Raw genomic sequence first — 14522 nt, 5'->3', positions numbered from 1 at the left:
GTAGCAAAATAAACAATCAATTTTAATGACTAGGGTTTTATTGAAAATGTACAATATACATGGGCGGGCTTTACTGCCATATGGATTTAAATTCAATTCCTTATTATTATATATGTATGTGGATATATTATTTTCATTTTGTATTGGCCTTTGATTTATCTTTTTACAATGAATGCCCTTTGGTTGCATGTATAATAAATGTTTCTCATACAAGTGGCACTTAATGATAAGAACTTAATGTTACATTTTCTACACAGTTTTTTTTTTTTTGCGAAAACAAAGCACAAGTATTCCGACGAATTAGTTACATAATACATTACGCATAATAACAATATTAAACAGTAGGCATACACTTAGTTCACAGTAATGTGCACGATTGCTTGGGCGTCTTTGGTTTCCTGTCTACGGCGCGTATCGCTTCCTCGAAGACCTGCTGCAGGTTCTGCTTTTTCTTGGCCGAACACTCGACCAGATTCGCGGCGTGGATTTCCTTGCGCAGTCGCTTTCCCTCCTGCAAAATAAACCAAAGTGTTACTACCACTAATCAAAAGTAATTCAAACATTAACAAACCTGTGTGGTTACGAACTTCTCGGAGTTGGGGATGCGTAGATCCAGTTTGGTGCCCACCAACACAACGGGCACGTGATTGGAAAAGTGACGGATCTCGGGCCACCACTTGCTCTTTATATTTTCAAACGAGGTGCGGCTGTTGATCGAGTAGCACAAGAGGAAACAGTTTGTCTGCGGGAAAAGGGAATTAAATTGATTAGTTTCGGATACGATTCAAAAGCATAACAGTAATACACAAAAAAATCATTCTGGTAACTTGAAAACTGAGCCATGAAACACTTGTTTCTTAAAATAAAAACTGTCTGATAACTCTCAATACACAAGAGAACAATCTTCCGAAATAAAAATTTGTATAAAAAACCATTTGATAAAAGCTTATAAAAACAATAAATTACTAAGGAAAAAATTCTTAAAAATAAAAAACACCACTGATAAAAGCCATTGAGTTTATAAATAAAACACATTTTTTAGTTTGAATTATGAAGCTACAATGAACGTACATATATCATTTCCCAAAAGTGTAACAAGTAGATTGGTATCGGGTTTATCGTACTCACATTGGGATAGCTCAACGGCCGCAGTCTTTCGTAATCCTCCTGCCCGGCGGTGTCCCAGAGAGTCAGATTGTAGTCCCGATCGTCGACGACTATGTTGCAGGCGTGGTTGTCGAACACGGTGGGTACGTACTCCTCGGGAAATTCGTTTTGTGTGTAGGTTATCAGCATGCAGGTTTTGCCCACCATGCCATCGCCCACGATGGTTATTTTCAGCGGGCGCGGACTCTTCGCCATGTTCGCCGTCATTCCCGATTAGTTTGTTGGTATCTCTTTGTTTGGGAACTGCAAGAAGGGCAAAATAGAGGCGTCACTTTGGCTGCTGGCTTGACAGTTCAGCTCCCCGAGATTGCGCCATTTGGCGGCATATGTTGGTGCCCTGTGTTTATCTTGGCGCACCCACACATTCATCCTGCGGCTGTGGCAACCGGAAATCTCCGGACCCTGCCCCAGCTTACTTTATTTGAATATTTGCAGAATAAAGCAAAAATCAGTACATTGTACCAGGCAAGCCTCTCGATCCAGCAAATATGCAAATATGTGGCAAGATCGCAATTGCTGAGGAAATCAAGAAGTATTTCCAACAAATTAAGCGCGAAATCAAATTCACAGTAATCCATTAACACATTAATAAACATTGCTAAAGTATAGACAAAACATTTACGAAATGCATAACCATTTGGTTTAGGGGTTCCTGAATTATTTCAATTGATGGTACACCCATATCACACTTGAACTTCAAAACTTTTTAATCTAATCGACAACTGAAATGAAAAAAGGCCACTCAACAACAAAAGCCGAGGCAATTTGAGCTTTTACGAGGGGCCAACTGTAGACTGGACAATTGATTCTGCGAAATCTCCAATGAAAATAAATGTGCCTTAATGGCTGTTCGCGCTTACATAACAATTAAATAAAGGCCCGGCTAAAACTAATAGACTTTCACCATCTGTCCGGCTACAAAAAAACAGAGCAACAAAACCGCATTCGTTTCATAAATTTTTCTTTTTAATTAAAACTGGTTTCGTCGGTTTCCAGTTGACCCAAAACATAAACTAGATTTCCCTACCCAGCCTCCAAAAACAGCACGAAATTCAAAATCAAAAGACTTTTGCCCGATTTACGTTCGAGTGATGCCGTTAGGTATTCATTTTAGTCACTGGAGATTCTCGGGGTATCCGCTTAAGCAGAAAACTCATACGAATTCCTGGAATTAATCACTGTTTGAGGTATGACTCATCCACGGACACTTGTTGATACTTGACGCACTTAATTGCGAATCTGAGTTGTGGTAGCGGTTATTAGAAGAGCTAGACCACACTTTCGTCGATGACTCATCGACATGGAAATGCTTCGATCCAACCCACACTAAATTTCATCTTAAGCTCAGCAAACTGCATCTCAAATTATTCAAATCAAGGGAATCAAAACTTAAAAGTATAAACCGGTTTCGTTGTGACATTCCTTAGCATTTTACCGTTGGAGGGGTTTGACTTTATAAACTTTTGACCACAAAACCACTGCTGAAGATGTAAATCCACAAAACGTGAATTAAAATTTGATTGGGAAAATATAAGTTATACCAAAATACTAGCACTCAATAGCTTAGATTTAAAATAGTTATTTTTAAATATTAATATCGGTACCCTCACTAATTTTTAGTGGCGTGTAATCTTTACAATGTCATTGTAAAAAATTGACAATTAATTTTTATGACCCAGACTTATCAGTGTGCAAAAGATTGATGACAATTTTGAGATAGTCAAACTATAATATTCTATACTTTTATTAGTTTAACAATAGATTTGAAAACCAAACCAATATGTTCACATCCAAATATTTAATGTCCCATATGCAAACTTGACAAAGAATTTGTAGGTTTTTAAAATGGAGCATGCGTGAGTAATAAACATAAAACGCTTTATTGGCACGCGATCTACAGATGTTGAACTTTGACTGGGAGCACTTTGATGCTTGGGCCAACGCAATTAGTCTAATCATTGATGCAAGGGGTCTTCACTCGGGGTTAAGTGATATTTACTCTGTGTTTTATATTCGTTTTTTCTGATTCTGCATAAGTTATAAAGAAGAAATCTTTTTTGCAAACATTTCCGGAAGAACAACCACTAAAAATTGGTGTTTTATTTATAATACACTTGATCAATGGAAATTGAAGCCAATGAACAAGCTTTTGAACGAATTATTTTCCAATTTCGTTAGAATGACGTTATCAAATTCGAATCGGATGAGTTTTTGCCTTCAAAAAGCAACAAAATCCGCAAATAGAAACGGGTTTTTTTTGGCCAAATTAGTAAACAAACCAAAGTGAACAATCGGCGATTAGGTAGCCACCACCGCCAAAATTAGAAAAAAACACAAACTTGGCCAGAGAGCAACAACGAAACTAAATAAACACAACACTTTTGTTTTGGCCTCTTTGGACGCATTTTAAATTATTATAAACAAACAGCTTCGGGTGCTGTTTTAGTGACTACATGAAAAGTGCAAATAATTAAGTCCCAATGCTACCGAATTTTTTCTATTTATACAAGCAGCTGATTAAGCAATACCGAGGAAAAAACTCGTGAATGAGTGGAAATTTCATTATGTAAACTTGTGGATTAAAAACAGGTGTGGGAACAAGCGAAAAAAAATGTTTCCAAGAAAGCCAAGTGAATGCCAATACCCCCATTTCACCCTATAGAGTGCATCATAATTTATTCAGTTCTATATCAGTTCAAAGGCAGCGGAAACCCATTATCAACTGAAATTGTATCAAGCTCGGTTTGAAATTAATACACATAATAAATTACTTAAACATAATTGCTCCGTTTTCAATACACTCCCTTGAAATATTAAGTGCACACAAACTGCAGTCCGTGAACATTTCACTCCGGCTCTTTGTTATCGGCTGTCGTCGTTCTTGCGGGTTTGGCCTCTTGTAAACTTTTCATATCAAGTTACGAGCTCGACATTCTCAGAAGACTTGCCACATTTCACACTCTCTCTTTCCGAGGCATTCTGTACCAATGATTTCCCAAGATGAAGCTTTTATTCGACTTATAAGCGACACTTCTGCACTATAAATGAGATTTATATGCAATTCAGTTGGGTTACTTCAGTTCAGCCGTCTTATCAGAATCTTCTTCGACAAGTGGGTGCATCACTCAATACATGAACGCTCAGTTTTGTCCTCATATATAATACAATATATAAATAGTAAAGTTACACAAAGACTGATTGTCGGTTAGTCAATAAGAAAATTACGCACGGGAACATTCCCATAAGTATGGATCATCGGGCTTTATTGTGAAACCATTGCAGGAATTCCTCTAGACTGTGACGACTCAAAAGAATTTTTTAAAGAGTATTGTAACGTAATAAGAGGATAATGCGAAAAGACGTCAGCGACATTTCCTCGGTGTGGGCGATAATACTTTTATAGTATTAAGATTACTTCGGCAAACTTTCTTTAGAAAACAGCAGTTCCTGCACTGTTATATACTTCTTTATAGTGAACTTCTTAAACTGGTTCCCAATAAAACTAATCTTCACACCCCAAACCAGATCAAATTGGTTTCCTCAGTCGGCTATATAGTCACACTTCTATATAGAAGGCCATTCAACGTGTACATCGGTGCATAAAAACTGAATTCAGCTCTGCTTCTTGTTGCGAAAAATATAGGAATCGTGTATGTGAGTGTAGTTTTATGGTTTCCCGCATGAGTTTTCGTATTTAATAAACTGATTAGATAAGATAGATGTCGGTGAATGCGGTGTACATAGGGAATTGGACTTGAAAGAGCAACGGCGATAAGTGAAACCATGGCGAAAAACCAAGCGTTACCTGGTCAAAAGCCAAAAAAAAAAAAAAAACACAAAAATGAAATAAACTGAAGAGAATCCAGAATCAAATGGAGCCGAGCAGATTGCAGGGGCACGCGCGGCCAATTAGTCAAATTAATTGAGGTTAATGCGAAGTGTTTATTGTGGCATAGGTCGAAATGAATCGATAAGTGACACTATGGCCGATGCGGATTGGGAGGCGGATTGGTGGGATGGGACTCACAATTCACGTACTCGGCTTCCTGTGATGGCCTTTAAATGGCTGTCTAACCATATAATTGTTTGGCAACTTAAAAAGGTAACAGTTCCATTTAGGTGGTTATGCCCAGTCGAGAAGCGAGTCGATCCGATCGAGAGATCCCCCCATCAAAATGGGAGAGCTCAAAAAAGCCAAGAGCGAGAGAGTTAGTATCGTAAGCTGTTTGGCATTCCAGAGCTATATAGCCACCTATATCGGAGAATGGTTAGCAGAGGGGGGTTTTGTGAGGAGGGACGCGGGGCGGGGGGCGGTGACGTGAGCGCCATACAAAGTGACTCAGGTGATAAAGGAAAGATCACGAAGTTTACTCTTCCACTGATCTATGCTAACAGTGTTTACACTAAAGATAAATATTGTTATTATAATCACTCGGGCGGACAGAGCACCCACACCAGCACAAGGTCACTGGGTGTTAATCCCATTCTATGGCTACGTTCGGGCTCTAAACTTAGTATTAACTTGGCACAGGCACGTACTTATAGATACGAGGTGTTTGTACCCGTACTTTTATCCGTATTATTTGCAATAATCAATCGAACAACACGTCTGGCGATGACGTGCGACTGGATCGCAGTGTGGAGGAGATTAATCGAACAACGGCGGCGGCGGCAGTATATAGTTAAACCGGATAAACGAACGAACAACCTCAACCGATCGCTCGTGATGTCGTCAAACAACTAAAGTGGAGACCGTGGTTGAAAAAGTGCTGTAGGTATTGATAACGGACTGACGGCACCGACGAAACTGCCACATACTTATTCAACTTCTTGTTGAATTTCGTTCGAGTATCTTACGGATGCCCGAAGAGCAGCCAAAGAGAGGGATCTCTTTGCCCCTAGCTCTTCGTCTTTTTCTGGCCTTATCAGTTGGCCTGGCCTGATAACGGGACACTGCTTAAGCATTGTGGGTGGGTCTGTAACTAGTTAAAAAGTAATAAGAGCTGCAATATAAATAGTTTACTTAACTTGCTTTAAAAAACAGCCATGTATAATGTAAAAACAATATTTAGTTCAAGACTATTTACTAATTTAATGTAATGAATGTAAATGTAAATGTTATGAGTTAAAACTATGAACTCAAAATTCTAAACTAGATTCATTGATCTAAACATTTATATATACTAAGACAATTTTATTGGGGTGGGGAAATTTAAATTAGTCATGAACAGACTTGTTCTACTACATTTGAATGGCAAAAAATTCCTGAAATGTTTAGAAAATGAGAATTAATTCTACGGGATAGGTGTTTGTTCTGATATATTTTAAATATAATCTATACTAAACGTATGCTACTTGCCGGTAAAACAATCCTATGTAAGTATGTAAGTGCCGACTACGATAAAGTTATAAAGTTGATTTGCGCCTCTTAATTCTGAGAAATGCAAATATCTGAAGAAATACTGTAACGCTGCGATTATGTGCTCCAAATCAGCTTTTGTAATCTTCATGTCCGCCCTGCAGCTCGAATATGTGCCAGCAGCAATTAATCAACGACATTCTCCAGTGCGTGCCGCCAAACTCAGGCTTTATGTTTGCCCGATGTAGGGGTAATTAGACCAAAACCGCCTTACGGGTATGACCAAAAATGTAGCGTTCACTGCGAGAATGTGGCTCAGCTGTAAATGAGTTCAATTAAGCGACACGTTGATGGAGCATTACATTAATTAGAATTACCACTGCACTGGGCATGTCGCTCCCCTACAAGGAATAAAGGTCAAGTGACAAAGGCTTCGACCTCAAAAAGTCGGGCGGTCAGAGCAAAGAGAAGCGCACGAAAATTATTAATAAATATGAGTATGAGCATGCAGTAGTGCCAATTAGGGATAGCTACTTATGTCGGCACATGAGCAACATGTGTGCTCCTACAAAAAAAAAAAAAAAAAATAAAGAAATCGGGAGGAACTTCTGGAAGGCTCTTGGATGGTTCCGAAAAAATTCGAGCAGGTGCTGTCCGACCGAAGAGCACTTGTAGAAACAATTCACTTTGGCTGGGAAAATTGTACGGCTCTCAAGGTCGCAGGGTGAAGAGCTCCTTCGACGACAAAGAATCAAATTCGCCGAGGAAAAGGGGCGATTAAGAATAGCACAAGGCGACAGGAGATAATATTGCAGTGCGTTTCCATTTCCCGTTTCCGGTCGAGTTTCGCCTGCCAGCTGGATTGAAGGGGCTGGAGTGCACTGCACGGGTGCTATTTCTGAACAGCACTCATATATTATATCTTATCTCGGCTACGGGGTCTGCAACAGCAAATCATGAGGGTGAGAGCTGGAGTGACAAAAACAAATATTACGAGATCCAATAACAATCGTGGAAAGCTGGAAGTGTTCTTAAATCAAATGCGGTTTATGGTGTGTAATTGTTTTGTCCGGTTGAGTTTTGTTGCTATAAATTTATGTTCTTTCACAACAAGAAAATAATTGTTAGATAATTGTGAAAAGCTTTTTTAAAACGCCCACAAATATATTTTTAACGATCTCTCAACTAGAAAAGAGCAACCCATAACTTAAATAACGGTATTTTAAAACAGAATTGATGGACAAAAAAATAAAATATGTATTTTATTTTTCTAAATTTTAATATAAATACTTAATTAACAAGATTTAGAACTTATTGTGTCAATATTAACTTTTGTCAATTTAACGAATAAAATTGTGGAATACAAAAATATTTTAATGTGTTTCGTGTCACGTATGCAAGCCGAATAAAATAATCGATAGCATTGCTATGCTTAATGATTGGTCCACCACTAGCAAAACGGGTTGTTCACAATATTTAAGTAAAATTCTTTGAAAACGGAGAAAATGCCCGAAAGCGACGTGACTAAAATGAAAGTAAGACCATCCACTAAACAAAACGAAGGGCCACAAGTAAAACTTACTCTTTCAGGTAGCGGACTTGAAGCGCGAGCTTAAGCTTCGTGGCCTCACCGTGAACGGCAATAAGACGGAACTACAGGACCGCCTGCAGACTGCTCTGTTGGAGGGTGACATTTCACTGGAGGATTCGGCCATAGCAGATGCTATTGACGACGACGACGTCTCCCTCACGGACGAGGATGAGCACAAGCTGCTGGGCGATGACGAACTGCTTAAGAGTCCGGTTAGCACGCCCACAACAGTAGCCATTCCGGACCTGCTGGCCGAGGATAAGTCGACAACGGATTCCACGACTGCCCTGCCGGCCAAGAAAATAGTGCTCAAGCGAAACAATTCCCAGCAGTCCACTGGCGCAGCAGCCAGCACGGCAACAACGCCGTCCAAGGAGAATGAGGCACCAACCACAGCAATAACCGTTTCCACCGATGAGACTCCAACAAAGAAGCACAAGCCGATTATAGTTGGCCCGAAAACGGAAGGTGACAAGCCAGCCGGAGACAAGAAGCTCACCCAGTTAACCGCGCAAGAGAGATTGGAACTACGGGCTAAGAAATTTGGCATTACGCCAGCTGCATCTACAGCTGTGGCCGCCACCGCAACCACAGTGGCTGCAGCCATCAACAAATCCTCGAGCGCCTCCATAACGGCCAACAAAGGCAACAAGGAGACGGAAGAGCAACAGAAAGAGGCACTAAAAAGGCGCGCCGAACGTTTCGGCTGCGTGGTGCCAGAAAAGACTCCTAAATCAGCGGCCGAGGAGAGGCTACTGAAGCGAAAGGAGCGTTTTGGAGCCGGAGCAGCAACGACGGAAGCCACCCCAACGGCTGCCACCACCGAATCAAAGGACGCCTGGTCAGAGAAGGCGCGTGCACGCTTGGAGAGATTTAAAACTGTCCCGGCCGCTGAAGCAACCAAATAAGGCCACAGCAAAACTATTTACTTAGGCAAACAAATTCAGTTGTAAATCCCTTCCACCGCAGGAAGAAATGCATTCATATATCGAATCCCAAAGCCAACAATGCTTGTAGCTATTAAGGGAAAATTTAATAAACGTACATCCTCAAATTGACCACCAAAATTTTCATGGGTTTACATAATTTTATTGGCATTAATTCAATGACTTAAAAAATAACTTGAATCGCGTCTTCAGTTTTTTGGGGGCTTTGTGTTTCTTTTTTTTTGGAACGTCAATTATCATAATATTAGTCTGTATAATAATATGCGTATATATAAAAGTTATACAAATATGTGGGTGCATTCGTTTGGATGAGCCTTTCGTGTGCCTTTGATTTCAGTATTGCGCGTGAAATAAGGAAAATATGCTCATTGGTCATCGGAGGATGTGGTCATGCTTAAAGTTTTTTTGGCGCCAAGAAGCGCCGACTTAAAAGTATGTTACTTTAATGTTGCGCCCATCCAAACGCGAGCCATCCATAAGTCCTGCAAAGAAAGTTTAGGTAAGTACATATAAGAAAACCATTATTTTTAAGTAAAACTTACTTATGGCAGCCTCGGCATCGCGCTCCGTAAAGAAACGCACTACGCCCACATCATTGCCGCGAATTTCCGCAAACTTGACGTCGCCGATCTCACGGAACTTGTCGCGCAACGTCTGCCAGGTGCAGCTCATGGGCACGTTCTTGATAATGATGGTGTCCGACTTGCGGGAACCGCCGCCAGCATTGCCCGATCCAACATTTGAGTTGCCCACATTGGCTCCACCGCCGAACATGTCCAACTGGTTGCCCGAATTGTAATCGTTGCTGTCCAGGCCGCCACCACCGTTTCCGCCGCCAACTCCGCCAGAGCTGCTGTAGGCATTGTATCCCACATTGCCGGAGACGCCACCGCCGCCGCTATAGTTGTTGCCGGAACTGTAGTTATTGCCGCCACCGCTACCGCCGCTGCTGTAGTTGTTCGACAGGCCCACGTTGCTGGGGGCCAAGCTGTCATCATTTCCAGAGTTTCCGAGATTGAGACCGAGGTTGCTCAGTGACGAGGTCAGCAAGGGATTGCTCAAATTGCCTCCCTGACTGCCCAGATTGCCTACGACGGCAGCCAAAAGGCTGGGGTTAAGATTGTTTAGGTTCAATCCGCCGGTTCCTGCATTGTTGCCCAAACTGGGCTTCTGCACCGGGGCCACCGGGGCGACTGGAACGGCAGCATGATTGCCGAACATGACGCCGGTCAGATTGTTCAACAGATTGGTGGCGTTGCTAACGGCGCTGCTGCCCTGGCCGCCACCCACCGATCCCAGCTGAGATCCCTGCTGCGAATTGCCGAGCAGCTGTCCCTGGCTCTGGCCTCCATTGGGCAGATTGTGAGCTACATCCTTCAATGGCTCTCCGTTGGGTCCCAGGCCGATGCCCACGCCTCCCAAGCCCTCGGGCAGCTTTACGCCTTCGTTCTTGTCCGGAATGCGGTCCAGACGTACGGTCATGCGACGATCGAAGAGCATCTGACGATCCAACATGGAAATAGCCTGCACAGCCTCCACGGGATGATCATACTCGATCACGGCAAAGCCGCGACTATTGCCCTCTTTGTCCAGTGAAAGATCTACGCTTTGCACCTTGCCGGCCAGCTTAAAGACCTGCTTGAGCTTCTTGTTGTCCACCTTGTAGTCCAGCTGCAGGAAGTTAAAGAGAGCTGGATTAATAGGGTGCAACATAAATGGCTTAGCCACTGAAATGGTTTCGAAAGGTGACCATGCTGATTCAGACCGCTGTCTTCGACAAAACCATGCTGCAAAGCAATGCTGGCGATAGATGAGAATCTCAGGAGAGTCGTTTTCCAAAGCAAATGCAATAGCCCAAGACGACGCCGAATTGTCCAAAACCTTGAACTGCTTCATATTTATAACCCATTTGAAAGGAGTGTTTTTTTTTTGCGAGAAATTCGAGTGTGGAGCGTGGAAATGTCAGAAAACTGCAACCAACCAAATGGCAAACCGTCAAGAAACTTCCAAAGTTATTGCTGCAACAGACGCACCAATTGATATCAACCGAGTAAACCAAAACAAATTATACATTTTTGCAAATAAAGATTTTGAATATCCCAATTTTACATTGGCACACGAGTTACATGAAGAAGGTGAAGCAGACCCTTTTAAGTATATTGAAGTCCAAATGTCCGTTAAGACGAATATTCCTTTCGTCAAAGAAAATCCAGTAAAAATCGTTCTTTAGATTGGTTTTTAACCATTCAAGATCATACAAGTCTTAGGTGCTTTTTACTGTCAGATGAAAATCAGCATGTGTATTTCGTTTCTCTATGAATTACATACACAAACTCGAAAAATGAATAGAGACCACGCCAAGTCAAAAAGGAAAGGATTCTGAGGAGTGGTGTCATTCTTAAAGTCGGCTCAACCAAAACTAGTAAAATGTGCCCCTCCGTAGGATGCAATCTTCTTGGGTTATAAATACGAAGCAGAGACCCATAAAAATGTACGAAACGCAGCATATTTGTAGTGTGGTCCGGATCCAGTTAAATTCTATACATAGGATTATTGGAATTTTAAATTACAATATACTCACATTAGCAACAAAAACCTTATTATGCAAAGGTCCACTTATGCCAAGACTCTCCAAAAACGAAGCGGAAAGCCCATACAAATTGTAATTCGACGAATTATTATAATCATTTGACATCATGTTAAAATTATTACGCCCAGATCTAGAAAAAGAGAAGCCAGATTTCCAGACAAAATAACAAAAAGCAGAGATAAGCTTCAGCTACGAGTGGGATGCCAAAAGAGCCGCAGGACTTGTAGAATTGTTCAATTTTTTTTACCATCTGTTAAACTGGGCCCAATATCGATTCAAGTGCAACTTACATTCCGATTTCTTCTTTGAATTATCACTAAAATTTAATTCTTTTATATGCGCTTCAAATACGACGTTCAAGTTAATACAAAGGTAGAAATATTTAACACTCTGATGGCAGTAGAAAGATTTTTAAACAAAATCTTTCATATAAATGAACATTGACTTATTGCACGCATAATACTTGATAACACCAAAAATTCGATTTCAGGACTGAATGTTGGTCAAACTTCTCAGAATCAAATACAAAAATCCAAAAATTATTACAAATTTCACACAAACTCTGAAAACTGAATGTGATTTTATAGATAAGACAGAAAGAGCTAAAAGTCGATTAGGGCTTAACCAAATAACTATTTGACTAGCTTGGGACCCATGCTTTATATTCTTTTCATATAAAGGGTATTCAGGTTGTAGCGAAAAAATCCATTTTTACAATAAAGAAATGTTCAGCTGATTGGGTTGATGGTTGTATATGGCCTTAAATTGATAATTAAATCAAGGAGAACTTAGTTAAAACTTATTGCGCATCTGCGAATTTCGAAACAAATTGGATTATGTACGATACGAATACTCAAGAAACTTCAATAAGGAACACTGCACTCATAAAAATATATTATTCAGCTGTTCGCCGATGAACACAAATACGACAACTGATAGATGGTATGTATTGGGATCTCTATAACTGACCTAAATGGAAATTACTCAATTTAAATAATTCATATCCATTCAGAAACCGCAACTGTTGATAAATATGTAACAGACACCACTGCCAGCTGAAAATTTTTTGGGAGTTGAGTAATTTATGCGTGCTACGAACTCTGCATTCCTGCTCCAGAACATCGAAAAAAGTACACAATAGTGGGTATTGGTATAATAGGGGGGTACTCACAATCTTTCGTCTTCGCGACGGGAGAAAATGCGGTCACGGTCATCCATGTGGTCACGACCACCACCGCCGCCTCCTCCACCATTGTTGCCACCGTTGCCGCCGCCACCACCACCACCTCCACCGCCACCGCCTCCAGCTCCATCCCGCACAATCCGGCCGTACTGGTCACGCTGCTCGCCGTGATCCTCCTTGACTACCAGTTCGCGGCCATTCACCTCGTAACGATTCATCTTCTCCAAGGCTTTTTGCACGTTCTCAGGATCCTTAAATTCTACGATGCCGCAGCCACGTGCCTTGCCGCTCTCGTCGAAAAACAACTGCACGTACTCAATGGAGCCGACGATGCGGCGGAACAGATCTTTCAGATCCTGCCAGCGGTAGTCGTACGGAATGTTCGATATGTAAACGCGGCAATTGCGACGTTCGCGGCTCCGGTCGCGAACATTGTTTCCGCCACCTCCACCTGCTCCGCCACCACCTTGGTTGCCACCGGCATTTCCATTGCCATCGGCGTCTGAAAATCGGGAGCCGCGTGCTCCGCGTCCACGACGATCGCGTTCTTTCTCACGGTTCTCCACCAAGTTGCCTGCGTCCATATTCATTGTCGTCTGCAAGACAAATCCAAATATTTGTAGTACTTATCAAATTTGTAGTACACACAAGGAGCGGCGTCGGCGAAAACAAAATGGCGGACAATGGCATTTTTTGCAAACGTACATTTTTTTTTCTGATTATCTTACCTGCTGTTAAAAGTTTTGCTTTAATAGTTTATTCTCTCTGCTTCCAGCGTAGTTATTATTATGCAGTACAAGTTTTTATGAAATTAAAATTTCCGAGATCAATAGAATAGAACGCAGAGAATTTTCTTGTTAGAGCGGATAACAATTCGACAGCAATAAATTAAAAGATGGACTTATTGCTGATATCGATAGCTAGTCAAATTCTGTGGCAACCCTGCTGTTCCAAAATTCATCAAGACCTGAAATCTTTTATGTTTCAACACTGGGGAAATAACAAATTATTGAGTTTTTTTTAATTCAAAATTAATAATAAATAATTTAATATTTATAAAAATCCAGATTATAAAATATTGATTATTATTATGAATTTTGACACAAAAACTTTCACCAAATCAATTTAGCTTATAGCCATAAATTTCATTTTTATGTTTTTGTATTGAACAAATTTAGTTACACATTTTTACATAGACAAAGAGTCAATCAAAGCTAAGGTTAAATTATTTTTTCAAGCGGTTATCTAATAAAATTAATTGCATAAATTCGTAGGTGCCCAGTCAGTTAAAAAGTAAACGTCGAGGTAATAAAACCCAAATTTGCTTAATAGTACACACAATTGATTTATTTCGTTCCTTTTTGTATGGCAAAAATTAATACAAAAAATTAAATATTAAATGTATGTATGTATGTATAAAAAGCTTAAAGCAAACTATATAATGTAAATTTAATTGGCTGCTTGTTTTCTCTCCGATTGATCTGTCAGAATGGTAAGTAGAAAGAAAGGCATATCTCAAGAACTCATGCGGATTATAATTTTATCATCATAGCACCACAAAATTGTGTTTTACCGAACAGAAATCTAGTTTGAGGCTAGCAAATTTGCTCGTTTGTGCGAAATTTTCTGTGACCTTATCGGCTTTCTGTTTGTTTGTTCTCTAATGATGAATACTAATGGAATTC

The 14522-nt window shown here is 40.6% G+C and overlaps 3 protein-coding genes across 5 annotated transcripts; 1 reads left to right on the top strand and 2 right to left on the bottom strand.

The window, feature by feature from the left end:
* Window positions 1-20: 20 nt before the first annotated feature.
* On the bottom strand, window positions 21-5921 carry LOC108092015 (ras-like GTP-binding protein RhoL). 2 transcript variants are annotated; one of them, XM_017191451.2, is made up of 4 exons: window positions 5707-5921; window positions 1129-1410; window positions 572-742; window positions 21-511 (listed from the first exon to the last, which is right to left on the bottom strand). In XM_017191451.2, exons 2-4 carry the CDS (start codon window positions 1372-1374, stop codon window positions 359-361), a joined length of 570 nt encoding a protein of 189 aa, XP_017046940.1. In that variant the 5' UTR covers window positions 1375-1410; window positions 5707-5921; the 3' UTR covers window positions 21-358. The 2 variants fall into 2 exon arrangements, with proteins under 2 accessions (XP_017046940.1, XP_017046941.1); XM_017191452.2 differs by having other exon boundaries at window positions 5736-5921.
* Window positions 5922-7950: 2029 nt separating this feature from the next.
* On the top strand, window positions 7951-9176 carry LOC108092092. Its single transcript, XM_017191582.2, has 2 exons — window positions 7951-8061; window positions 8117-9176. Exons 1-2 carry the CDS (start codon window positions 8032-8034, stop codon window positions 9023-9025), a joined length of 939 nt encoding a protein of 312 aa, XP_017047071.1. The 5' UTR covers window positions 7951-8031; the 3' UTR covers window positions 9026-9176.
* Window positions 9177-9184: 8 nt separating this feature from the next.
* LOC108092091 (heterogeneous nuclear ribonucleoprotein M) lies at window positions 9185-13724 on the bottom strand. 2 transcript variants are annotated; one of them, XM_017191580.2, is made up of 5 exons: window positions 13566-13724; window positions 12826-13433; window positions 11646-11784; window positions 9607-10735; window positions 9185-9546 (listed from the first exon to the last, which is right to left on the bottom strand). In XM_017191580.2, the coding sequence occupies exons 2-5, from the start codon at window positions 13425-13427 to the stop codon at window positions 9491-9493; spliced, it is 1926 nt and encodes a 641-aa protein (XP_017047069.1). In that variant the 5' UTR covers window positions 13428-13433; window positions 13566-13724; the 3' UTR covers window positions 9185-9490. The 2 variants fall into 2 exon arrangements, with proteins under 2 accessions (XP_017047069.1, XP_017047070.1); XM_017191581.2 differs by lacking the exons at window positions 9185-9546; window positions 11646-11784 and having other exon boundaries at window positions 10548-10735.
* Between the last annotated feature and the right edge of the window lie 798 nt (window positions 13725-14522).

Source organism: Drosophila ficusphila, unplaced genomic scaffold, assembly GCF_018152265.1.
Source record: "Drosophila ficusphila isolate 14025-0441.05 unplaced genomic scaffold, ASM1815226v1 contig_791, whole genome shotgun sequence".
Classification (NCBI taxonomy): domain Eukaryota; kingdom Metazoa; phylum Arthropoda; class Insecta; order Diptera; family Drosophilidae; genus Drosophila; species Drosophila ficusphila.
Note: the sequence above shows the minus strand (reverse complement) of the source record. Positions and strands in the feature narration are given on the sequence as shown.